The sequence below is a fragment of the Euleptes europaea genome, chromosome 14 (genome assembly GCF_029931775.1).
Source record: "Euleptes europaea isolate rEulEur1 chromosome 14, rEulEur1.hap1, whole genome shotgun sequence".
Classification (NCBI taxonomy): domain Eukaryota; kingdom Metazoa; phylum Chordata; class Lepidosauria; order Squamata; family Sphaerodactylidae; genus Euleptes; species Euleptes europaea.
Window position 1 is genome coordinate 17,813,581 of NC_079325.1, and position 25,207 is coordinate 17,838,787.

General features: G+C 46.6%; 1 protein-coding gene across 1 annotated transcript; it reads right to left on the reverse strand.

Annotated features, from left to right (window-relative positions):
• Positions 1–207: 207 nt before the first annotated feature.
• Positions 208–25,150, reverse strand: ELMOD3 (ELMO domain containing 3). The gene is made up of 11 exons (XM_056860811.1): positions 25,125–25,150; positions 23,377–23,454; positions 21,807–21,876; positions 19,349–19,414; positions 13,001–13,092; positions 10,885–11,008; positions 9,969–10,091; positions 8,757–8,887; positions 7,599–7,675; positions 2,698–2,825; positions 208–419 (listed from the first exon to the last, which is right to left on the reverse strand). The coding sequence occupies exons 1-11, from the start codon at positions 25,137–25,139 to the stop codon at positions 208–210; spliced, it is 1,116 nt and encodes a 371-aa protein (XP_056716789.1). The 5' UTR covers positions 25,140–25,150.
• Positions 25,151–25,207: the final 57 nt, after the last annotated feature.

Below are 25,207 nucleotides of genomic sequence, written 5' to 3' on the forward strand. Positions count from 1 at the left end.
CCCCGGGGGGCTCTCTCTATCCCTCGCTTAGCGGCTCCGACCCACACTGAAGCCCCGCAGTCTACTCGAGCAGCACGTCAAGAATGTCACCCCTTCAGACCCCTGCGTGCCCTCTTGCAGCAGCCAAGGAAGCCCTTAGGAGACCACACCAACCAGTGCCGTCGATTAATCCTGTACAAGGACCTTCCCATACCTCCCGGACTCAGATCAGCTCTCTTGCTCTGTCTCAGTTGGCAGGTCACACACGCCGGTAAAGCCTGCCTCTTTGTGGTTACCTACAGAGCTTAGGTTGGGACCAAAAACCTCAGGCGAGACAGCATGGACTTGAAAGCCATCTTCCGACACACCATTCCCATTCATGTACATCTCCAAGTGCCTGAGCAGTTGCTTAGGGTTCCTTTTGGCAAATGCCTCCAGTTCTGCAAGAAAAGAAATGTGGTGTTTTTTGCACTGAAGGAGAAGTACAGTGAAGCATTACACCATTGTGCGCCACTGTGCATGCTGCTGGTTCAGGTGTCAGACCAGGACTGGGGAGACTCATGTTTATGACCTCATTCTACTATGAAACTCACTGGGAGACCTTAGGCCGGCCAACCTCTCTCAGCCTCAAATGCTTCCCAAGGTTCTTGTGAGGGTAAAAACAAGGCATGGAGAACGACGCATGTCTTCCTAAGGTCCTCAGAGGAAGGGTGTGATAAAAATGATAGATTGATGTACAGATTGTGTTCTGACAGGGGTCATTTTTCACTATATTGACTGGCTACAAAATTCTGTTAGCTGAAAAACTGGCTCTTGCAAGTCTTTCGATCTTCTAAAGAGACAAAGACAAAGGTGTGAATAATCTGCAGGCCTGCAATCTCATCTAACAAGTGTTTATCAGGGCTGAAGTACAAGGATTATTTTTAAAGAGCTGTGGGGAACGGCTTTTAAAAATAAAGGACAGCCCTTTGGGTTTGGAATGCCACCTCACGAAGAAGAAGGACTCCTGCCTTCACCCCCAGCAATTTTTCTGTACAGAAACAGCGCTTGGGGGGGGGGATTTTCCCCATGTTTGCTGCTCCACATGGAGTATTCTGTGCACACGGAGCAGCAAAAACAGGGATATAACCCTCCTCAGCACTATTTTCATGCGCAAAAACTACTCAAGGGGGTGTTCTTTACTGTATAAAAATACTTTCCTTTACTATATTCTCCTTTATTGTTTAAAAACCATTCTCTGCAGCTGCTATGTGGCTGAGGTAAACCCGGACTCAGCTCTTTGAAAATAATTGAGTCTCGTTTGTCCTCAGGTTCTGCATTTAGCATCCTGAGAAACATTTTTTGGTTTTTATGAACAAGTTTGAGCTCTAATTTTTGCGCACACACACACACAAAAGCTAAGATACTGTATGTTTGTCTGCCATGTGTGCACCTGGCACTAAGGCTGCATACAGACACCACAACGCACTGTAATTAAACCGTGGTTGTGCAGGAACACAGCTCGCTGCAATGCTCCCCTCCTCTTGCACATGTACACAGCTTGACTAAAAACTTCCCAAGCTGCTTGCATTCCAATCTGCCATGACCTCCAAATGCAGGTGGCATGGCCAGCTGAAGCTTGTTTACCCACCCCCGCAAGCCAGAAGTTTATAATGCGATTTGATACAAGTTCAGAATCTTGGCTTGGGGGTAAAACAAACTCTGGTTTGCTGTGGTGCCTGAGTTCGGATACCTAGGGGAAATGTGACAGTTTGATTTAGGAAGGTTTTAATCAAGCTCTGCTCACAGGAAGAGAAGGGAGAGAGGGAGTGTGAATGCCTGAGCATGCAACAAGCTGCATTCGTGCTTCATAGAATCACAGAGTTGGAAGGGTCCACACAGGCCCCTGCTCAATGAAGGATCAGCCTAGAGCATCCCTGACAAGCATTCATCCAGATGCTGCTTAAAGACTGCCAGAGAGGGGGAGCCTCACCACCCCCCTAGGCAGCCAGTTCCACTGCTGAACTGCTCTTACTTTCCTCATATCCAGCCAGTACCCATCTGCCCATAATTTAAACCCATTGTTGCGAGTACTATCCGCTCCTGCCGACAGGAAGAGCTCCCTGCCCTCCTCTGACAGCTTTTCAAATACTTAAAGAGAGCTATCACATCCCCCCTCAGCCTCTTTTCCAGACTGAACATTCCCAAGTCCCTCAGCCTTTCCTCTTAGGGTTTGGCTGCGGTTTCTCCCTGGCTTCTTGTGACATCAGAATGCAACCTTTAGATATTATCACTTGTGCAAATTAATGAATGCCTGAACATTTACTTAATTTCCCTAATCCATCTGAAGCACTGAAGGTGTATTTGCTTGATTAAGACTTTAAACTGGGGGTGGGGGAGGAAGAGGCCCATGGTCTTATAGTTGATTGTAGCAGCAGTCACCTTATTTACCTGATAGCACTACAGAACCAAAGATTAGGTCACAGGGCTTGCAAGCGAGTGGTCTGAAGGGAAAACATTAATTTGCTACTGAATGTTTAACTATAGGGGTTCATTACAATTTAGGGATCAAGCGTGACATGGCTAAAAATCACACAGAGCTTTATACACCTCCAAATACCGCCATAGGACTTGACATAAGATGAACCCTGCTGGATCAAGTGATGGGCACCCTGAATCCAACATCCTAGTTTTTCCCACAGTGGCCCTCCTGCCCTGAACAGGACCAAAGCAACCTACCTTTTAGAACAAAACCAGAGTCAGAGATGGTCTTCTGCTGGGTCTTCCAGATGTTGAAGAGGCGCAAAAATATAGCGACGTACAAATCGTTTAGCACCACAATGACCTGTTGCCTTCGATTACACTCTCTGGAAGGGACAAACACACAATGTGTATTCCTAGAGCTGCATAAGAAGAGCCCTGCTGGATCAGACTGGGGGTCTGTCCAGTTGAACAACCTGTTCCACACAGCAGCCAACCAGTGGCCCTGGAGGGCCAACACACTGGGCACAGAAGCCAAAGGCCTTCCCCCGATGCTGCCTCCTAGCTCCGGCATTCAGAAGATTGCTGCCTCCTAAACGCTAACCCTTATCAACGTACAAAGACCGGAGGCAAAACAACTCAAGGGGAGTCTCCTTTGACAGGTTCCCGGTGTACATTTGTATGAATGCCCTGACCTGGATGGCCCAGGCTAGCCTGATTTCGTCAGATCTCAGAAGCTAAGCAGGGTTGGCCCTGGCTAGTACTTGGATGGGAGATCACCAAGGAAGTCCAGGGTCACTATGTAGAGGCAGGCAATGACAAACCACCTTTTAGGGGAGGGGCTGTGGCTCAGTGGTAGAGCATCTGCTTGGCATGTAGAAGGTCCCACGTTCAATCCCCAGCATCTCCAGTTAAAGGGACTAGGCAAGTAGGTGATGTGAAAGACCTCTACCTGAGACCCTGGAGAGCTGCTGCCAGTCTGGTAGACAATACGAACTTTGATGGACCAAGGGTCTTATTCAGTATAAGGCAGCTTTGTGTGTTCAATAAAAGAAGCACATTCCTGCAAAGTCTAAAGGTCAAGTGTACCATCGAGTTGAAACCGACTCATGGCAACCCCATGAAGTTCTACCTCATGGGGTTTTCAAGGCAACAGATGAGCAGAGGAGGTTGGCCTTTGCCTTCCTCTGCATAGCAGCCCCAGTCTTCCTTGGTGGCCTCCAGTCCAAGTACCAATCCTGCTCAGTTTCTGAGTTCTGATAAGATCGGGATCCTCTTGGCTATTAAAGTGTAGGAACATATCACTTTTGCTGGGAAAGTAAAAATAAAAATCCTCTTCAATTAGAAGCCGTACTGGACAGTCACATTTACCCTGTCCTATGTTAAATAACTCATTTTCATTTCTGTTAATTTTAGCATACTTTTTAGTTGCTCTAGAAAGAATCTCCCTTGCAGAGATTCAGCCACAATAGTTTAAAGTAAAAAAAGTCAATGGAAAATGCAGGTAGCTAGAATTTGCCCAGTCAATCTTTAAAATAGTTCTTAAAAAAAAATCTGGAATTACTTAACAGAAAGTTGAAATCTGGAAGGGGGGAAAAAGATAGACAAGACATCATAAAATGGCCATCATAAAGAGCCAGTGTGGTGTAGTGGTTAGAGCAGTGATGGCGAACCTTTTAGAGACCGAGTGCCCAAACTGCAACCCAAAACCCACTTATTCATCGTAAAGTGCCAGCACGGCAATTTAACCTGAATACTGAGGTTTTAGTTTAGAAAAAAAAAACTCATACGTTAACATCTTATGCTCACAAGCATAAAATGATTCAAACAAAGTAAGGAAAGCAATCCCAAGTGCTTTAATTGATTTAAAATTATTTGGCAGAGAATTCCACACTTTAAGGATTTCATTTTCAGAACTAACTGTACTATCCTTTGTCATCCATAAAATTAAATCATGGCAATGACTGACAAACACCATTTTGCCCATCTGCATTCTCAAAACTCTGCAGGGAGCTTATTGTTGAGTTGTGCATCTGAGTGGCAAGTCCAAGGCAAAACCTCTCTTTCACAAATAGACACCCCCCCATGCAGTTTTGAGACTCTGGATGGGGTAAATGTGCATCTCAGTGGCAAGTCCAAGGCAAAACCTCTCTTTCACAAATAGACGCCCCCCCCCATGCAGTTTTGAGGCTCTGCATGGGGTAAATGTGCATCTCAGTGGCAAGTCCAAGGCAAAACCTCTCTTTCACAAATAGACACCCCCCCATGCAGTTTTGAGGCTCTGGATGGGGTAAATGTGCATCTCAGTGGCAAGTCCAAGGCAAAACCTCTCTTTCACAAATAGACACCCCCCATGCAGTTTTGAGGCTCTGGATGGGGTAAATGTGAATCTCAGTGGCAAGTCCAAGGCAAAACCTCTCTTTCACAAATAGACACCCCCCCATGCAGTTTTGAGGCTCTGGATGGGGTAAATGTGCATCTCAGTGGCAAGTCCAAGGCAAAACCTCTCTTTCACAAATAGACACCCCCCCCCATGCAGTTTTGAGACTCTGGATGGGGTAAATGTGCATCTCAGTGGGATGGGGTAAATGTGCATCTCAGTGGCAAGTCCAAGGCAAAACCTCTCTTTCACAAATAGACACCCCCCCCATGCAGTTTTGAGGCTCTGGATGGGGTAAATGTGCATCTCAGTGGCAAGTCCAAGGCAAAACCTCTCTTTCACAAATAGACCCCCCCCCATGCAGTTTTGAGGCTCTGGATGGGGTAAATGTGCATCTCAGTGGCAAGTCCAAGGCAAAACCTCTCTTTCACAAATAGACACCCCCCATGCAGTTTTGAGGCTCTGGATGGGGTAAATGTGAATCTCAGTGGCAAGTCCAAGGCAAAACCTCTCTTTCACAAATAGACACCCCCCCATGCAGTTTTGAGGCTCTGGATGGGGTAAATGTGCATCTCAGTGGCAAGTCCAAGGCAAAACCTCTCTTTCACAAATAGACACCCCCCATGCAGTTTTGAGACTCTGGATGGGGTAAATGTGCATCTCAGTGGCAAGTCCAAGGCAAAACCTCTCTTTCACAAATAGACACCCCCCCCATGCAGTTTTGAGACTCTGGATGGGGTAAATGTGCATCTCAGTGGCAAGTCCAAGGCAAAACCTCTCTTTCACAAATAGACACCCCCCCCCATGCAGTTTTGAGACTCTGGATGGGGTAAATGTGCATCTCAGTGGCAAGTCCAAGGCAAAACCTCTCTTTCACAAATAGACACCCCCCCATGCAGTTTTGAGGCTCTGCATGGGGTAAATGTGCATCTGAGTGGCAAGTCCAAGGCAAAACCTCTCTTTCACAAATAGACACCCCCCCCATGCAGTTTTGAGGCTCTGCATGGGGTAAATGTGCATCTCAGTGGCAAGTCCAAGGCAAAACCTCTCTTTCACAAATAGACACCCCCCCCATGCAGTTTTGAGGCTCTGGATGGGGTAAATGTGCATCTCAGTGGCAAGTCCAAGGCAAAACCTCTCTTTCACAAATAGACACCCCCCCATGCAGTTTTGAGACTCTGGATGGGGTAAATGTGCATCTCAGTGGCAAGTCCAAGGCAAAACCTCTCTTTCACAAATAGACACCCCCCCATGCAGTTTTGAGACTCTGGATGGGGTAAATGTGCATCTCAGTGGCAAGTCCAAGGCAAAACCTCTCTTTCACAAATAGACACCCCCCCATGCAGTTTTGAGGCTCTGGATGGGGTAAATAAGCATCTCAGTGGCAAGTCCAAGGCAAAACCTCCCATTCACAAATGGCCAATAACCCCTGTCCTGAGCCCAGGCCTCCCCGGGCCACCTCGGGACTTCCCAGACACCGGCGGGGGCTAGCCACCACCCGCGGGGGGAGAAAAGGGGTCAGGACGGCAGGATAAAAGCCCCTCCCACCCGTCCTTTCCTCCGCCCGCCGACAAACCTCCACAGTTGGGCACCTGGCCGGGGGGGGGAGGGGGGTGAAGCGCCGACGACACCATCCCCAGACAGGTGCCGACCCCCACCACCTACCTTCCCCCCGCAGGTTCCCCAAAGGCAAAAAGGGCAGACGCCCCTGAACCGGCCCAACTGAAGAGGGGTGGGGGGCCTTCTGCAGGCGGGGAGTCCAGTCCCCCTGACACATGTGTGTGTGTGTGCACGCGCGCACCCTACTCCTCCACGTGGGCCCCTCCAGAGGGCCGCGGGGGACAGCCGGCCAGCCGGCTGCTGGGAGTGAGAAGGGCGGCTGGGCGGAACACCCTCCGGGGGGGCGGAGGGGCACCAGACGCCGAAGGAGGCGCGACAGCGTCAGCGAGAGGAAGCGGCGACGGGCTCCCCTCTTCCAGGCAGCGAGAGGCGAGGAGGCCCGGCTCAACGGCCGGGGAAGGAGCAGCGGGAGGCCCTGATGCGCGCACCCCCTGCAGGGATTTCTCCCCCCCCCCCCGGCCAGGCCCGGGAGTGGCGCGGGAGGCAGCAGGGAGGGGGGGTTCTCCGCCCCCCCTCGGCTCTGGGCAGGGGGGGATCGGGACTGAGGCTGGGGTGGAAAAATTCGGCAAGGAGTCCAGGAAAGGGGGGCTTTGAACCGAGCGGTTCAAAGCCCCCGCGGCCCAGCTGGGCAGCCGACTGCCTACAGCCTCCCCCATCCGGGGCGGGGCGGAGCCGGAAAGGCCAGCAGCTGGGAGGAACCACGCGTGCCGGCAGAGAGGGCAACGCGTGCCGGAAGTGGCACGCGTGCCATAGGTTCGCCAACACGGGGTTAGAGTGTCAGACTAGAATCCAGGAGATCGGGGTCTAAATCCACATTCTGCCATGAAACTCACTGGGTGACCTGGGGCCAGCCCTTTTCTCTCAGTCCGAGCTTCCTGACAGGAGTGTTGTTGCGAGGGTAAAATGGAGGAAGAGAGAATGATATTGTAAGCTGCTTTGAGACCCCACTGGGAAGAAAAGCAATGTATAAATACTTAAAGTAGGTATCTAGAACTTGTTAGTAATGATAAAGGGGTGGTGTCGCAGGAGAGGCAAGGCTCCCCGCTCTTCTTCATGATGCTCAAGGGACACTGAAAGAGGAGGCAAGGATTTACAATTCTTTAACTCAACCCAGAGTGTCCATAGAGTTTAAAGGCACAAAGAGCCACATAATACTTACCTAGAAAGGCGTTCTTCCCTCAGTACCTGGATCACAATACGAGTAATATTGATTGACATCACACAGAAAGGGAAATTCTGTAAAAGGACAAGGGGGGTTGGGAAATCAGAAACATGGCTCCTCTTCCCCCCAATTAATATGGATTATCTGTTTAGGCTATTTATACCTTTCACTCTCTGTCTATAAATTGTTGTGGATTTGTTTTAATTTCTCTTTAGTGTTCTCCCTCCCCTCTTTATATGTATACATTCATATATGTCAGAAATAAAAGCCCATGTATAAGTTTGGGTCAGAGGTAGGAATATGCGTTTGGATATATCTGGGCTGAATATATATCCGAAAAATACCTTATCGATATTTTCTGGATATATTCGGGTTTCCAGATGGTATCCAGGATTTTTTGGGATCCCAGGAAATGGGTCCTCAAAAATCCCAGAAATATTTGGGAATAACCAGGACAATCTGGAGTCAGCGTTTTAAGGATCCCATGACTGTTTTTTTCTTTTCTTTAATTTTGCTGTGTTGCTGTGTCTTCCGAGGGATGGACACACAAGGTTGGTTTGGCTTTGTGTCCTTTGAAACGGTTGGTGTTGCAACATTGTGTTCTTTGCACAAATTGGTCTGTACTGGGTTTGCAGTGGATTCTTGGGTTCAACGATGCCATTGATTCTTGGGTTGTACATTGACCTAGATTCTCTGATTTTACATTTGTTGAGCTTGCAACAGTGTGCCTATTCAGTTTGCATTGGAGGATTCTCTAGTTTGACACTGGTTTGAATTCTCAGGTTGCACATTTGTTGCATTAGGCTTGCTACATTGTCCTGCACTTCTGCTGGGATTCCTTACACTGGTTATTGGGGCTTGTTAGTTCTGTCTGCTTTTTTTTAATTCAATTTTTATTTCATAACTAAGATACATAACAAAAAACACACAGAAAACACAATACATGCACAAAATCAAAAATATACAACAACAAACTTTAATTGGGTGAACATATAAAGTTTTGTTTCCTCTTGTTATCTTCCCTATAATACGCTTTTATGTTCTGTCTGCTTTGAGAGGCTTTTGGTCAGGGGTTGCTGTGCTTGCCCTAGAGAAAGCACGTATGCTTACAAACAGCTAATTTAGGGGGTGAAGAACAGAAAAAGAGGAACATGCCTGTGTTTCGTGATGGGACAGCTTGAAAATCTCTCGTGCTAGAGGTAATATCCGAGAATCCATCACAAAATACAGCGTTTGCATCAATCCTAGCAATCCAGTCCCACGCAGATCTGTGCCAGGATCCATCCCTTAAGTACAAGACAGACACACATGCACACAAAACTGTCAAGCCAAGCCAATAAATATTCTTATGCAGGCCGTATTTGTGAATTATTGCATACGTACAGCTGCATTAGAGGATTAATTGCTAAGCGCACAAAAGGCAGAGCTAAAATTAATGTGGCCTGAGGAAAGCTTAATGCTATCCCCTGTGAGCCCACAATACAATACATCCTCCCATTATGTAATTGACATTCTACTGCTTCTAAATTTTGAAAGCTAGAGGAAAATGAGTATCGGGGAATGACAGAGTAAATTTTCTGGGCCTATATTTTGTAGCTCATGCTCGCAGGAGAATAATTCCCACTCCCTGATGCCAATTGTTTTAATATTCAGCCAGTGAGAGCTTCCATACAAGCTATGCACGATGTGCAATTGTAATTGTCTGTGGGATCACTTCTGTAAAAACAACTGCCACAATTTCAGATATTCAGGTTTCAAAATGCAAGTCTGTTTAGATGTTTAGGGCAAGGGATTTGGGGGGGAGGGAGTACAAGAAATGCAAGCAACTCTTTACATGCTTCTGTTATACTTGCGTAAGGGATCCTTGCCTTATCACAACTCAGGAGACATACATGAGTTACAGGTGTGAACAGCTCACAGATATTGCTGGGGGAGGCAGGGAACAAGAAGTCACAGCAGAAATCCAAAATGAGGAAGCACTAGGACACCCTCACCTCCTCTGCTGAGACGCACGGTAGCATAAAAGCAGAACTCTGCACTTAAATCATCTGTAGCATCTTATCTGCAAATCTGGTTTTTTTAGAGCTCTGAATGCTGCAAGCCCTCAGGCTACACTGATCCCTTTGCCTATTCACACATTGGATAGTATCTCCAGCAGGATCAGTGCAGGCTTTTTACACTGAAGAGCTTTATGGTATTGGCACTGGGATTAATGCAAGAGAAAAGATCCACCAGGCCCTTCCCAATATCTTCTATTGACTTTCAGCAAGGCCACTGAGTTACCATAAGCAAACAGAATCAGGCCCACTGCCGTTATGCAAGTGCCCATGAGTGCAAAATCTCATTCTTTCACTCACTACTTCATACCTTGAAACCCCAAGTCTTCCCAATGAGATCCATAGCGGGCACAATCAAATCGGGATCCTGTTAATTTCTTGTAGATTGTTTGCAGAATTCTCATGTGCACTTTCTCATTATTGTCCAAGCCACCTGTACAAGGAAAGAGCTGATTAGCTGGTCTAAGAAAATGAGGATAAGGGATACAAGTTTCCAGGTAGGCCACTTTGATTGTCTGGGGCCCTAATCCCTGGTCGCTCCACTTCAGGATCTCAGGCTGCAGAGAGAGAGAAAGACAGACTTCTACCTGAGTTCTTGGTGGGTTGCTGCCAGTCAAAGTACACAGTGCAGGACTTGTGATCCAATAATACAACAACACAGCAACCTGTTTCTTTACTTCCTCAAACATACTGTGTTGAAGACATGGCAAAAACAAGAAGATTGTAAGTGACAGCATTTGCAGAGCACACACGGCACAGCGGAACTTGTGTTAGGTTGCTGTTTGAGGAAATAAAGTTCACATTGAGCCTTTTAGCTTAGTAAATTAACAGGAGTTCTTTATTATAAGGAGCTCTATTCTAGGCAAGGTACAGATTAACATTCTAAACTAGCTAGCTAAACTAGGATGGATGGAGATGCAGGAAAGCATGTCCTGCTCTTATGGTTGCAAGATGGAAAGAGAAAGTGTTAGCTGGAAGGAAGAAAGCAAGAGTCCCTGACAGGAGCAATCTACACATCAAAGGGACAGTATCAGAACAGTAAAAATCAAAGGATATACGGGGTCCTGGCCTTTCATTCTGGGTCTCACCAGTCTCCCTCTGAAGTCACAGGCTAAGAGACAGCGCAAAGCCCTTCACTTTCAACAGCAATCAAATCAATGGCTGCTGGTTGGCCAAGAGAAGTATTGGGGAAAAGGGTTGCCTCTGTGGTAGGAAGCAATACTCACACTGAGCAATTGTCAGGGCCAAGTCCCTCTCACTTTGCAGCTGTTGATGGAGGCGGGGAGGGCCGAAAAGGAAGTGGGCAATGGCTGCCAGACCCCTTCTTTGAACTGTTGGCTGAATCTTTTTCTGGAAAAAGGAAAATATATCACAGTAAAAGGGAGCAGACACAAACTGTAAAGCTTTGCTTAGTAACAGTGAGTGTTTTTTTTCCAAAACAGGGCAATACCAGCCAAATCACCAGCCCACTTACCAAGACAGGGATGGGATAGCTACGGTTTCTGAATAGGTTTGGTTCCAGGCTGGTGCATAGTTTCTGAGTGAATGGTAAGGGATGCATGGATGGGGAGGTCTAGTTTTGAGCTTGTTGTTGCTTGCTGTTTTTGATCCAGGTTTAGAATGTAGTACTGTTAAATCTGAAGTTTCAATCCATACTATTTGTGCCAGATCTGATGGAAGAGTACTTGCATTCAGACATTACTTTGGATACAGGCACCGAATAGCATGACCCATAGGCTGCCTGGGCTGGCACAGGCTCTTAAGCGTTCTTGTTTCCACTGAGGTTAAAGGGACTAATTATTCTCATAATCTGTATTTAGTGTATTCCTAGTCTCCCTTCCCATAAAATGGCCAAGGCAGTTTACTACTGTTTCAGACAATGTTGGAAGGCCTGCAGAGATGAAAAACTCAGTGTACCTACTGGGGGAGAGAGTCCAACAATCCAGGGGTAGCCATTGAAAAGACCCTTCTGCAGCTTCTCACCAAGCAAACTTCTAAATCAGTAGGTTCTCCGGAAGACCTCCCCAGATGATCTCCAGTCCCCAACAAGGTTGACATGGGTAGAGGTAGTCCTTCGGATACTTTGGATCCACACTGTTTTGAGCTTTCAAGCTGGTCACCAGCATTCTGAGTCGGACCCAGTAACCAGCTGGAAGCCAGTGCAATTGATACAATACCAGCTGTATATGTTCATTTTGTATTTGGTACACAATGATTGCATTAGACTACTGTTAGTCCTCTGACCGCTGTAGTTTCTGAACAGTTTTCAAAGGCAGCCCTGGTGTGCAATAATCTAATCTGGATTTAACGGGATGTGTGTGACAGTTGCCAGGTCAGATTTCTCCGGGAACGGCCACAATTGGTGAACCATCCTAAGAAGCTGAAAGGCACTCCTGCTGAACTCTGCCACCTATGTATCCCCTGAAAGTCAGGAGTCCACGAGTAATTAATAATACCTACATTTTGTCTGGATTAAATTTTAGTTTGTTGGCCCTCAACTAGGTCAATGAAAATGCACACTTGCTATATGAAGGAGCACCAACTGCAATTTCAGGCACCGAAAAATTGGTGACAGTTATGCATGACTGCTGCCTTTTGGTGCAAAGGCTGCAAACTGAGAAACCTCAAGTCAGATGCTTGCAGATGATCAAAGGCCTACTTCCCTTCTCCCCAGAGCCTCATCACTGCATTTCCCTCCCTGCACCAAGGGAGGAGACATACAAGGGCCTTGTAACAGAATGATGGAAATCCTCGACTAAGAACCTTGGGGCATGGACAAGATCCTAAAGGGGCTAATTACGCCTCTAGGATGTATGACAGCATCACAAGCCCAGCTTGCACAGAACAGGCTGAGACTATCAAGTAGGGGAAAAGAGGAATACAGAACAATTTCTGTGAGGAGCTAGCTAATGGTGAGAAGCAAGTGAAAGCTTCTCAGCAAGTGAACTGGCTTCTGCTACAGCCAGGCTGGGCCAAAGAAAAATTATTTGCAACTGCATACAACACATGTTGCTGTTTGCCAGTAGAGTTGCTGCTTCTATATTAACTAGCATAAAGAAGCTCTTTGGTAACACAGAGACCTCTCCCACGACAGTGACTTACAGCATGGAACTGTCAGTCCTGTATGGCCCTCAGCGAGGAGAAAGCCACAGATTAATGGGGCGGGGAAAGGAGATTTAAGCCACCAGCTCTGCTCTAACAGCACGAGCACTCCATCAAAATGAAGCAAGACTACTCACCTCGGGAGTAGTTCTGAGCAGTTCCTATCAGCACAGCGTTTTGAAAGCCTGAAATATTTAAGCAGCACAACCGCTTAATCAATCCCAGTTGGCACATACGTACCCTGCAGTCAGAAAGATCTGCCGTTTGAAAATGCTGCAGTGCTTCGTTGAAAGAGATTAAGGGTACGGGCCCAGGAGGCTTCTCCAAAATTCCTACAGTGGCGAAAGAGAGGGGGAGTAGGAGCATGAGGCAGCTGGGCCACCAGTACATCAATAAATCCATCACAGACAAAAAAATTATTTATCTAAAACATTTATTAGCCACCTTTCTATCTAATAGAAACTTTTATTTATTATTTATTTATCCTATTTATAGTCCGCCTTTCTCACAGGGACTTCACACTGTAAATAATGTGTGTATTAAGTGCCGTCAAGTCACTTCCGACTCATGGCGGCACTATGAATCAATGTCCTCCAAAACATCCTATCCTTAACAGCCTTGCTCAGATCTAGCAAACTGAGGGCCGTGGCTTCCTTTACAGAGTCAATTCATCTCTTGTTGGGTCTTCAACTTTTCCTAGCAATCAATCCCAGTTGGCACATACATACCCTTATAGTCTGCCTTTCTCACAGGGACTTCACAATGTAATCAATAATTAAATACAATAAATATAGTAAAAAACCAAGAGTTAAAGTCAATAATTTAAAACTGCCAGCAGGCAGAAAAGCTAATCAAATGACATCATGAATAAAACCATCTTCAGCTGCCTTCTAAAGATCAAGAGTGAGGGGACCAGGCTCACCTCCCTTGGGAGGTTGTTCCATAATCATGGGGCTGCCACTGAAAAGGCCCTCTCTTGTGTACCCATCAGACAAACTTCTTTGATCAGTGGACAGTCAAGAGGGCCTCTCTCCCCATGATGTTGAAATAATAATATTGTATGCGACTTACTGGGGCCTGTGCTATTTAACTTGTTCATAAATGAACCTTTAGTCAGGAGGTGGCCAAGTATGAACACAAGTCGACACCAAATTATTCAAGACAATGAAATCCATAGCAAGCCACAAAAAACTTTGGAAAGATCTGGGCAAGTTGGAAGCAAAATGTGATTCAACGCAAGTAAGCTCAAAGATACACCAAAGGCAGCAAAAAAAATTCCTAACCCTATATACATTGATCGGGCCTAAACTGGTTGGTCTAAACTTGTCTAAACTACCCAAGACCTTGAAACTGTAGCTAGCTCAGAATGATTTTAATTCATAGTGCAGCAGGAGTTAGAAAAGGGGCAGCATCTAATCCATAATACAGTCCCTGTAAGTGCCTTCCAAAGGGATTTCTTGCCTGGCATCAATTTCTATCTGTATGCTATTTGAGGCAGGCTAGCAATGAGAAAACTAGCAACCATGGACAAAGCCTATGCTTTAGCTCATGCTTATCAAAGTACGAGAGAGAAGCAAGGAGAGCTTGCTTAAGGGGTAATATTTTGTTAGACAGGAAAATTGTTAAATTCTCACTTGATAAATTCCAGAATTTCCCCCTACCTCCATGGAGGTAGAATTAAAGAGGAGATTTTCATTTTTAACCGGAAATTTAGCTGCAGGGAGTCAGACTGCCATGCTTCTAGTAACCTGCTGGTAGCAGCAGAGAGTAAGCCCTATTTGTGAATGGGATTGAGTGGGATAAAGGCTGCAGCGGTGAACTCACTGAGGTCTTGCAGTGTTGTGCACTTGGCAAAGACACCAATACTTCCGATTTTGCAACTGCCTGCATAAGTTCCTTGTGCTTACAGGATGACTGAAGACTGTGAAACTGAATAGGAACAGCCGAGTCATATTCAAGGGTAGATAACTCCGGGGGATTTGACCCAGAACTTCTGTGACTTTTGCATTCTGTGACTGAGGGCATCAGTGTTGCTAGCATAGATGAAGTCAATCTGCCGGACATCACCCATGTGAGGGTAATACTGCCACAAACTTTCACAATGCATCTTCAAATGTGGCGAGATGTCTGTCTTTTATCTACCGAATTGCAGACACACAATCATCAATGTGTGCAAGGAGTGGAGATGTCCTTGTGAATATGAAGCCCACGGACTCTCATTTCTCCCCCAGTTCTGACAACAGAACCTATTTATTTATTTATTTATTCATTATTTCCATTTGTTACCTGGCTCTCCCCAGCCAAAGCCAGGCTCAGAGCGGCTTACAGAATATAAAAGTCATGTTAATCAATAAAAGCATTAAAACATTTTAAAATAGCCCTATAAAATCATATAAACATTATACTAAATTACCCAGGCACCCCTAACGTATGAATCACAATACGACAAACTTCAGCTAGGCGAGCAGATGGAAGGCACCAGATGGAATAAAAGGTGTTACCGCAGTGGGGAGGTGATGGAGGCCAGCCTTTATATATAGGGACTGTAGCTGGCCTCAACCATAAGCCTGGAGGAATAGCTCCCTTTTACAGGCCCTGCGGAACTCTTTGAGGCCCCGCAGGGCTCTGGTCTCACTAGAGAGGCTATTCCACCAGGCAGGGGCCATTCTGCTGCAAAGCTATCACAGTCCCGTCAACTGTTTCTGCAAATGATTCTCTGCTTGCTGTTACAGCGTCGGTTATTTTGTTAGTCTCTAAGGTGCTACTGGACTCATGCTCTTTTCTGCTGGTAGTGGCAGACTAACATGGCTACCCATCGTGATCTATTACATTCTAGCTGTATCTGAACAAGAGAGCTGTGATTCATGTAAACTCATACCCTGCCAAAAATTCTGTTAGTCTTTCAGGTTCCGCTGGACTCTTTTTCTACTGCTACTGGAGAGCTGAAGGTAAGGCATTGAAACGCGCAAGAGTAAAGGCCCTTCGATATTTGGATACTCCCAGGAATCCAAGGTAGTCTGCAGGGTGGAAAGGTTTGATGCATTGCAAGATGGGTGAATATTTATGAATCTGAGCCCTATCTGATTGAAGGGCACAGTCCAAGAGTCTCTGTTTGATCGTTTCCTTGGCTTTTTGGTATCCCATGGGAAATATGGCTTGAGAAGAGAGGCCGTGTTTCTGGAGCATCTTTATTTTACTTTACCAAGCTGAGCAGTAATTATCAGTTAGAATCAGAGGGGTTAGACCAATAGGGTTAAATATTAGCCAGAGTTTTAGAGTTTAGGTGATACTGTATCAAAATAAGATTTGATTTGATTCTGCTACTGGGCTCTTTAAGTTTTAAACTTCTCAGCACCCTCACACAGATCATGTGATTTTATTTATTTATTTATAATATTTATGCTGCCTTTCTCCCTTGTGGAACTCAAGGTGGGTGACATTATAAAATATAAAAACACAATAGAACGACTATTATAAAAACTCCAATTAGGGCTGCCAATAATAAAAGCCAAATTAATTAAAATGCAGTCCTAAATAAAACTGTCTTCAAGTGCACTTGCAACTGACCCTCTTGCTCGGCACTTTACGGGCAAAGCACAGGAAGAAACCTGGCGCTGCTTCCTGTCTGGCGGTTATGAAACCGACAGCAATGAGAAAGAACACATTTGCACCGCCTGCAGCCCATAGCTACTTGGCCCATTCTCACACACACCCTTTGCCCAATGAGCCAAGGCAGCAATGACAGTGGCAGCAGGCAGAGGAAAGCAATGCGATCTGTACAGCGCAGGACTTGGCTAGCTGGCTTTCCTACCCAGCGCTTGCTGACTGGAAGCAGAGTCTGGGAAGAAGAAGAGTTGGTTTTTATATGCCGATTTTCTCTACCACTTAAGGGAGACTCAAACATGCTTACAATCACCTGCCCTTCCCCACAACAGACACCCTGTGAGGTAGGTGGGGCTGAGGGAGCTCTAACAGAGCTGTGACTAGCCCAAGGTCACCCAGCTGGCTTCCTGTGGAGGAGGGGGAAACAAACCCAGTTCACCAGATTAGCCTCTGCCGCTCATGTGGAGGAGAGGGGAATCAAACCTGGTTCTCCAGATCAAACTCCACCACTCCAAACCACTACACCACACTGGCTCCCAAACTAGACGTTACCTTTGACACTAGTCGGGTCGGGGTTTGCCTGGCCCTGACCATGTTCTTTTTAAAGACAGGCATGATATTGGGGAACTAATATTCCCAGGTTCTTTGGGGTCCAGGTCAATCTGGGATTGCGGCTTGAGGGGAGAGGAGATTCAGCCTTCCCTCCTGCCGCTTTCCTGACCTAAAACAGCTGTGGGGGAACATCTGTCTGACTGTGGGGCAAGTAGGGTCTCCTCGTGACTGTTTTAGCTTGGGAAAACAGAGCAGGCAGGGAGGCTGAAGCCCCTCCTCCCCTTGTGCCACAATCCCAATAGAAACTGGATCCTGGTGCACTTGGGAACAGTAGCTCCCCAATGCCACATCAATACATGAAGCTGCCTTATCCTGAATCAGACCCTTGGTCCATCAAAGTCAGTACTGTCTACTCAGCGGCTCTCCAGGGTCTCAGGCAGGGGTCTTTCACATCACCTAGTTGCCAGGTCCCTTTAACTGGAGATGCCGAGGATTGAACTTGGGACCTTCTGCATGCCATGTTCTGTCTTTAACAAAGAACACAGTTGGGCCCGGGGAAACCCTGACCCAACTTGTTATCAGAGCTAATGTCTAGTTTGGCCCCAAGTGGGGGGGAATGGAGAGTCCCACCTTCAGTAGGCAAAGATTTGGCTGTCTCTGGTAGGCTAAACTTTTTTTCTTTTACAGGAAGATGGCATCACTTAGACTTTAATGTCATGGGGGGGGGGTTGAATCTCTGCACAATGAGACAATTCCTTTCGCCCTCCTCAAAAATGTATTTTCCTATCATGGGGGAACCAAATGGAAGCAAATTAAATCTCTCAAGCATGCACATTAAATAAGGTGGTTTCTCTCTCAAGCATGCCCCTAGCAAAATTGGGGGTGGGGGAAGCAAATTACTCTGACAGAAAATGTTACTTGATCCAAGTTATTAAATAAATTACCAGCAAAAGCTTTCTTCTATCGCTAGTTAGTTCCCTTCACCTGAGGCTACAAATCCTATGCTCATTTACTTGGTAGTATTCCCCAGTGAGGCTTACTTCTGAGTAAACATGCCAAGGATCAACTACAAGGAGCAAAATATATTATTTAAAGGAAGGAGAAATGGTTTCTGTCACTCACTGCCAAAAAATGTACTTGATTCTGCTTGTTAAATTGCCAGCTGCAACCAAGTAGTGGCCCCCGGGTCTCTCCTGATTTATGCAGGATCTTATAATAAGGTCCTTGGGGGATTTTAACACCTGAGATTTTATTCAAGTTGCAGGACATTTTGCTGGAAGACCTGTCCACTTCGTCTCACTGAGACCACAATCCTAAAGACATTTCCTCACAAATTCCAGTTAGATACTACAACTCTGTTAAGTCAAAAGCTAGCTCTGAAATTTTGGCACATACCAAGTGTCTACTGTTGCCAATAGGCCTGGAGAAAAACATACTGTGCCTTTAACAGAGGCATAATGGGATGTGATTTTCCTCCATGCCGTGGAACGTTTGAACTGCTCATTTCCACCCAATAAGCCTTTACTGAAGGTATATTTGTCACTAGGCCTGTTGGCAACCACACTTACAACTCATTCCTTTCAGTCATCGCCATACATTATTGCAAACCAGCCCACTATGCAAACACTACAAATCCCATGATGCAATACATCTTGATGACAAATAAACTTAAGAATGCACCAAACTGCAATGAGGGGGCGAATCCAAAAATTCAGGAAAAAAGCCATGCTGATTAGCTGCACTCAAGATGAACCTCGCTTGCAAGAGGGACTTGAGAGAATTGAAGCAGTGTTTATTCTCATTCATTTCCCAGGGCTTATCCTTGTGTTATTAGTTTTGGCCATGACACTGCATGGGTGTCTAAGGATAGAGCATAGTCCATACACACCACGGGTGCAGATCTATGGAGCCCACATGTACTACTGGCCTTCTGAAATTCCAGATTTCATGACTAGTGGTACTAGTAGTTGCTTATACTCACAGTGCTAAACAATGAGCCATTTGTATGAATTACTGAAGAGGCTCCTAGTCCCTTACGTATGAAAGCTAGTGCAGGGATGTGGTTAGAGTGCTGGACCAGGGCCAGGGTTCAGATCTCCACTGAGTTATAAAGCACAACAGGAAACCTTGGCACAGTCACTCTCCCTCAGCCTAACCTACCTCGCAGGGCTGTTATATGGATAGAATGGAGGAGGGGAGAAGTACATCGTCTCTTAGTTCCTTGCAAGAAGAGCATGATAGAAATGTGATAAAGACAGCATTTTAAATTAAGAATTCCTGGACTGTACAGTTTTTACATTTTTATACTTCTATTATGTTGCTAGGCATATTTTCTGCTCTTTGGTAATGCCCCACTACTCCCTCTTCCTGTCACCAAGAAGCACCTATTTCATTGCTGAATTGGTCTCCACTCCAAAGGAAATAAGGCCGTACCTCCTGGATGGATGTTTTCCACAGCCTCCCATTCTTCTCGGGCTCGCCGTACCTCTTCACTAATATCTAGCAACAAAGAAAGAGAGAGAGATCAAATTCCACTGTAGTAACCTTCAGAACCATTTCCCTAACTGAAGTTTCAAGATCTGAGACTTCTCTTTTTTAAAAAAGAGGGGGGAAATCTCATTCCCAATATAACCAACTCCACGTCATTTGCACATATTTCACAACAGCTTCCAGAGCCTTCAATAACTCTTTCAGCATAGAGCAGGGGTGGGGAACGTCAGGCCCGGGGGCCGTATACGGCCCGCGGAATCATTTGGTCTGGCCCTTCGTGGGTCCTGGCAGATCTCTAGCTCAGAAGGATCTAAGAATGGTGATCCGCCCCCTCCCGCGGACAGGAATAGCCTCTATTCAAGGTGGATGGGAGTTTGTTTGGCTGAGAAAAGGAACCCGTTTTCTCCCCTTGAAGAAGAGTCGTTAGCTATGGAGCTGCTAGGACTGCCCAACAAACTGTGTCTTGTGTTTGCTGCCCTGCCTGAATCTCTCGGGCCCAGCTGGGGACGGCAGAGCTCAAAAGCCAGTAGCTCTACGTGGCAGACACTCGGAGCCATCTCCGGTTGTGCCTCTTGGCTAAATGTTTGACCAAATATAGCAGGCTAGTTTTTAAGTTGATCATTTTGTATGGTCCGTGAATTATGTTATAAATATCCAAATGGCCCTTGGCAGAAAAAAGGTTCCCCACCCCTGGCACAGAGCAACAAGGCAGTGTACTTTTAACTCAATGTACTTACCGTATTTGCAATTCAGAATGATGATGTTATTATTGATATTGAAAGTGCCAAGCCCAGCATTATGAGGCCTAGAAGCTTGCCCAATCTATGCTTGTTGAGCATTTTTAAAAAAGCTCCACTTAAGCAAGTGTGCAAAAGTGTGTACATTCTGTTTCCTCCTGGGGAATATGTATGGGGAAACACGGAAGCATTTTAAGCCAGATTTTTCCAAGTACTTTTAACTGTTTTGTGACCCTATGCATACTTATGAATAAGCCCACTGAACTCAACAGGACTTATTAAATAAGAAAACATGCGAAGAATTTCAGGTCAGTAGCCATGGTAAGCTGTAGTAGAAGAACAAAATTTGAGTCCAGTAGCATCTTAAAAACCAACATTTTCCAGGGCATAGGCTTTTGTGAGTAAAAATGCACTTCATCAGGTAACACAGGGTTGTGCCACAAATTGATTTATTCTAGGCTGCAAACTTTAGAGGAACGTACCCTATCCCCTATACCAAAGCACTAAGGAAAACACCAGAAATCTTCAGATCAGTGGATGTGCCAGGCTTACAAATCAAGGTTGACATACAGCTACGTAGGCAATCTATTTGCAACATACAGCTGCTGTGAAGAACCCAAGGATATTGACACAACGATTTCCAGCTTGCCTACTGCCCAAGAGGACCGATGCACACAAGTCTTTGGTGGCTGCTGTTCTCTGCTCACTGCAAACGAACATTCCATCTTCTTTCCCATGAGTAGAAACTACCATACAAAACATTTTCATCTTTTAATGGTTGCCTGCAGACAGCTGGGAACAAATCAAGTGATTCCTTTACCATGGTAAAAGGTAAAGGTAGTCCCCTGTGCAAACACCAGCTCATTACTGACCCATGGGGTGACGTCACAGGGTGTTTAATAGGCAGGCTACGTTTACGGGGTGGTTTGCCATTGCTTCCCCAGTCATCTACACTTTACCCCCAGCAAGCTGGGTACTCATTTTACCGACCTCGGAAGGATGGAAGGCTGAGTCCACCTTGAGCCAGCTACCTGCAACCGACTTCCGTCGGGATCGAACTCAAGTCGCGAGCACAGCTTTTGACTGCAGTACTACAGCTTACCACCCTGCGCCACGGGGCTCCTTCCTTTACCATGAGCAGGGAGAAATTGCAAACAGGAGAGAACTGCCCTGGCTGTGGCAGCTGCTGCCGTGTGCAGCAGTCTTCAAAAGCAGCATTCCCAGGTGGCGGGCAATCCAAAAGTCAGCGCATGGACTTTTTGAGGTTATGGCCCAGGCTAGTCCCGATATCATCAGATCTCGGAAGATAAGCAGGTTCGGTTCTGGTTAGTACTTAGATGGGAGACTTCCAAGTAAGACGAGTGTTGCTACACAGAGGCAGGCAATGGCAAACCACTCTGAATGTCTCTTGACTTGAAACCCCCACAGGCTCACTGTAGGCTGGCTGCAACTTGACAGCGCTTTTCACCACCATCATACAAGAACAGCCCCAAGGCGCAATCCACCAACACCACCCTTCTTCACGTTTCTGCCCAATTTCTCCAGAATGCTCAAGATGGAGGCCACCATAAAAGCAACCCAACCATCATAAAGCTATAGCACCTCCTTCAACAGCCAAACAAGAGAACTCAAGACAGAAGATTCAGTTAGCTGAGCACACTTACCCACTTCTTTGCATCCATTGGCTGCTGCTGATAGAGACTGCAGAAGCCCATTCTGCTTCAAGGCAGAAATCTAAAACAAAATAGAAGGGGGAGGGAGTCATGCAACACAATCCATGAACTTGGCAGAAGTCATTTTGCAAAGGAGAGCCAGCGTGGTGAAGTAGTCAAGAGAAGTTTGGAGCGGTGGACTCTGATCTGGAGAACCGGGTTTGATTCCCCACTCCTCCACATGAACGGCGGAGGCTAATCTGGTGAACTGGATTTGTTTCACCACTCCTCCACATGAAGCCAGCTGGGCGACCTTGGCCAAGTCATTCTCTCTCAGCCCCAGCTACCTCACAGGGTGTCTGTCGTAGGGAGGGGAAGATGATTGTAAGCCGGTTTGAGTCTCCCTTAAGTGGTAGAGAAAGTCGGCATATAAAAACCAACTCTTCTTCTTCTTCTACTGATGCTCCATAGAGTCTTGCATAGACACCTCATTCATCATTGGGGATCTTCTCCCATGTGCTTCCACCATATGAAGAACCATGGGTAACCACAGAGGGGGTCTTGTAAGAAACAGCACCCTCCCTGTTCACCTCTGGCTGGCTACTGAAGGTGGCCCTGCTTCAAACAGCCATCAGTTTATAAGTTTGAAAACCTTCCTTCTGCAGAATTGTGAAACTGCTGGTCTTGATGAATGTTTTGATGGTGGCTGTGGCTTTTAAAAGAAAAATTATTGTATTTTAAGATACTGGGGCCTGCTGGCTGACTTTTAAAGGTTTTAGGGTTCTTAAGGCTGAGACTATTTCTTGTTCTTTTTTAGGTTCTGTATTACACATGGCAGATTTTACTGTTTTAAAATTTGTTGTAGGATAGAAAGAGCAAAATATTCTTTATTTTTTTAAAAAAATAACGGAATGTCCCAGCACAACATTTTTTAAACTCCAAATGCTTAATAGGCTGCAGTGTTTAGTTGAAATAATCAGACATCTTTGACTGATTTAAAAAGATCTCCTGCTTGACTGAGTAGTAGGTTTTTTAAAGTTAATATTTTCTTAATGCAAGTCCTTCCAAACCCACTGCTGGAAAGGGCCCCCAGAGAAGAGATCCTCCTCTCAAAAACAAGAGGGGGCAGCTCTTCAGACAGAATGCTTCTGTGACATACATGGGCATCGTCTAAATAAGTGAAGATTTTTTTTTGTAATTTCAGAACTATTGTTTTAATGGAATGCAAACATAGATAGGCACATTACATATTCAATTAAAACTCATAATTGACTAACAGCCCATTCCCGAGGTTGGGGGCTGAATGGGCTTAGGAGGAGTGGAGAATCAAACCTGGTTCTCCAGATTAGAGTCCACTGCTCTTAACCACTACCCCACACTGGCTCTATTGGACTATTGAAACGATGCACAAATACTTGAGGAATGCTACATAAAACATTAGAAACATTACAATGTGGGCGGAACAAAAATGACCATAGTAAAGTTGGTTGGCACAGTGTCTCCCCACCACAGCTGCTGCGCATTTTGAGTGCAACAGGTGCCCGTTGCAGAGGACTGAGAGGTTAATAAGTAGAATACGCACAGGTACAGATTTGAAAACTGGAAAAGAAACGCCTTGCTCTTCAAACCGGCGGTTGTCCGTGCTGCATCTGTTCATACCCTAATGGAAACAATGAGATCACGGTCACCAGGGAATGAATGATCACCTCCCAAAGGCAGCCAGGTTTCTATGAAGGAACCAAGAACACGGTCAAACGGCATGCCCAGTTGCCTACCATAAAGGAAACCACTGCTCCAAGATAACCACATATTAAACTACAATCTAACCTGCGCAGCCTTCAGTCACTATCTGAGAACTATCTGCCACAAATACATTGTGACTGACATGTATAACATGCCAGATTTAAGCCTTGCAAACTGAAATGCACCGGCAATTAACAAATGCTGCTTAAAAACAGGGACTATTTGTTCAGTAGTGCATTAATGCAAAAGGTCCATCTAGTTCAGCAGTCTTTTTCCAACAGCAGCTTTCAGGTGACTCTGGGAGTTCATAGTTCAAAGGGAACTACTGAAGGAGCCTCCATGGATCTGCAATTCTCCCCCACCAACCTAAGGATGCCAACTTGTTGGCTGCCCAGATACTTGCGCTTTGAGCAGCTGCATGGCTGGCAACGATCAGGAAGTGCCAGGTTGCAATCTACAGGTCTGCAACACATACCTTTAAAGCCCCTTCTGCAGAAGGAGAAGGGGCAGCTGCTGCATCTCTCACCTGGACCTCCTTCAACACTGTTTTCTGCCTCTTTCTCCTGCCTGCTGAAAGAAGATGAACTGCACAGCAGGCAGGGGAAATGAGGATGGGCAAAAGAGCCAGAGGAGAAAAAGCTGCTATCACCCCGCTGCATCAGGCCATTGAAAGGCACACTTTCTCCAGGCTGTGCAACCCAGGGTAATCCTTTCCCACGTCTTGACTCTCCACACTAGGTTGGGAAATACCTGGAGATTTTGGGGGTGGAGCCTGAGGAGGGCAGGGTTTGGAGAGGGGAGGGACTTCAATGCCGTAGAGTCCAATTGCCAAAGCGTCCATTTTATCCAGGACTGATCTCTGTCGCCTGGAGATCAGTTGTGATAGCAGGAGATCTCCAGCCACCCCCTGGAGGCTGGCAAGCCTAAAGGCAGGGGACCTTTCCACCCGTTATGCAGCTGTGGCAGGAGCCCTCTTAGGAGGGCCAGTCACGCACTCTCAGCCTAACCTACCTCACAAGGTTGTCGTGAGGGTTCAACGGAGGAGAGGAGAAGGACGAATGCTGCTTCGGGTCCCCGTGGGGGGAGAAAGGCAGGGGATGAAATTAGTAAGTAAATAGATAAAATAAAAAGTTGTCCACCTCCCAGCAGAGCAGCCAACTTTTGAAGAAGCCCCGTGAAAGGGGGTGCAGTGGGGGGGCTGACCTGCAGCGGGCAGGCTCGGACGTTGCGCTCCAGGCCAGGATTTCTGCAGATCCCACCCCACCTAACAGGCCAGGCCGGCCACCCCACACGGAGGCCAATGCGAATTTGGCAACGTGGCTCCCAGACCAATAATACACCCCCCAACACACACCCCTTCCTTCCCCCATTAGCTCCAAAGGCGCCTAACTGGCAGTTGTGCACGCACACACCCCTCCTAAACCCCATGCACGCCCCCTCCTGCCCTACCTCGCAGAGAGGGGGCAGAGCATACACGTGTATGCGTATTCACACGTGCCAGTCGCGCGTCACCTGCCACACGCTACCCCGTCGCCCGCCCCGCCACCCCCACCCCCCCATGCTTCCCCCCCACCCCCAACAACGCACCCACGGAGGCGTCATTCCAGACCAGCCGGGCCCCAACCGCGGAAATCCCCCCCCCTCAATCTCGGCTCTACGGCCGGCCACCC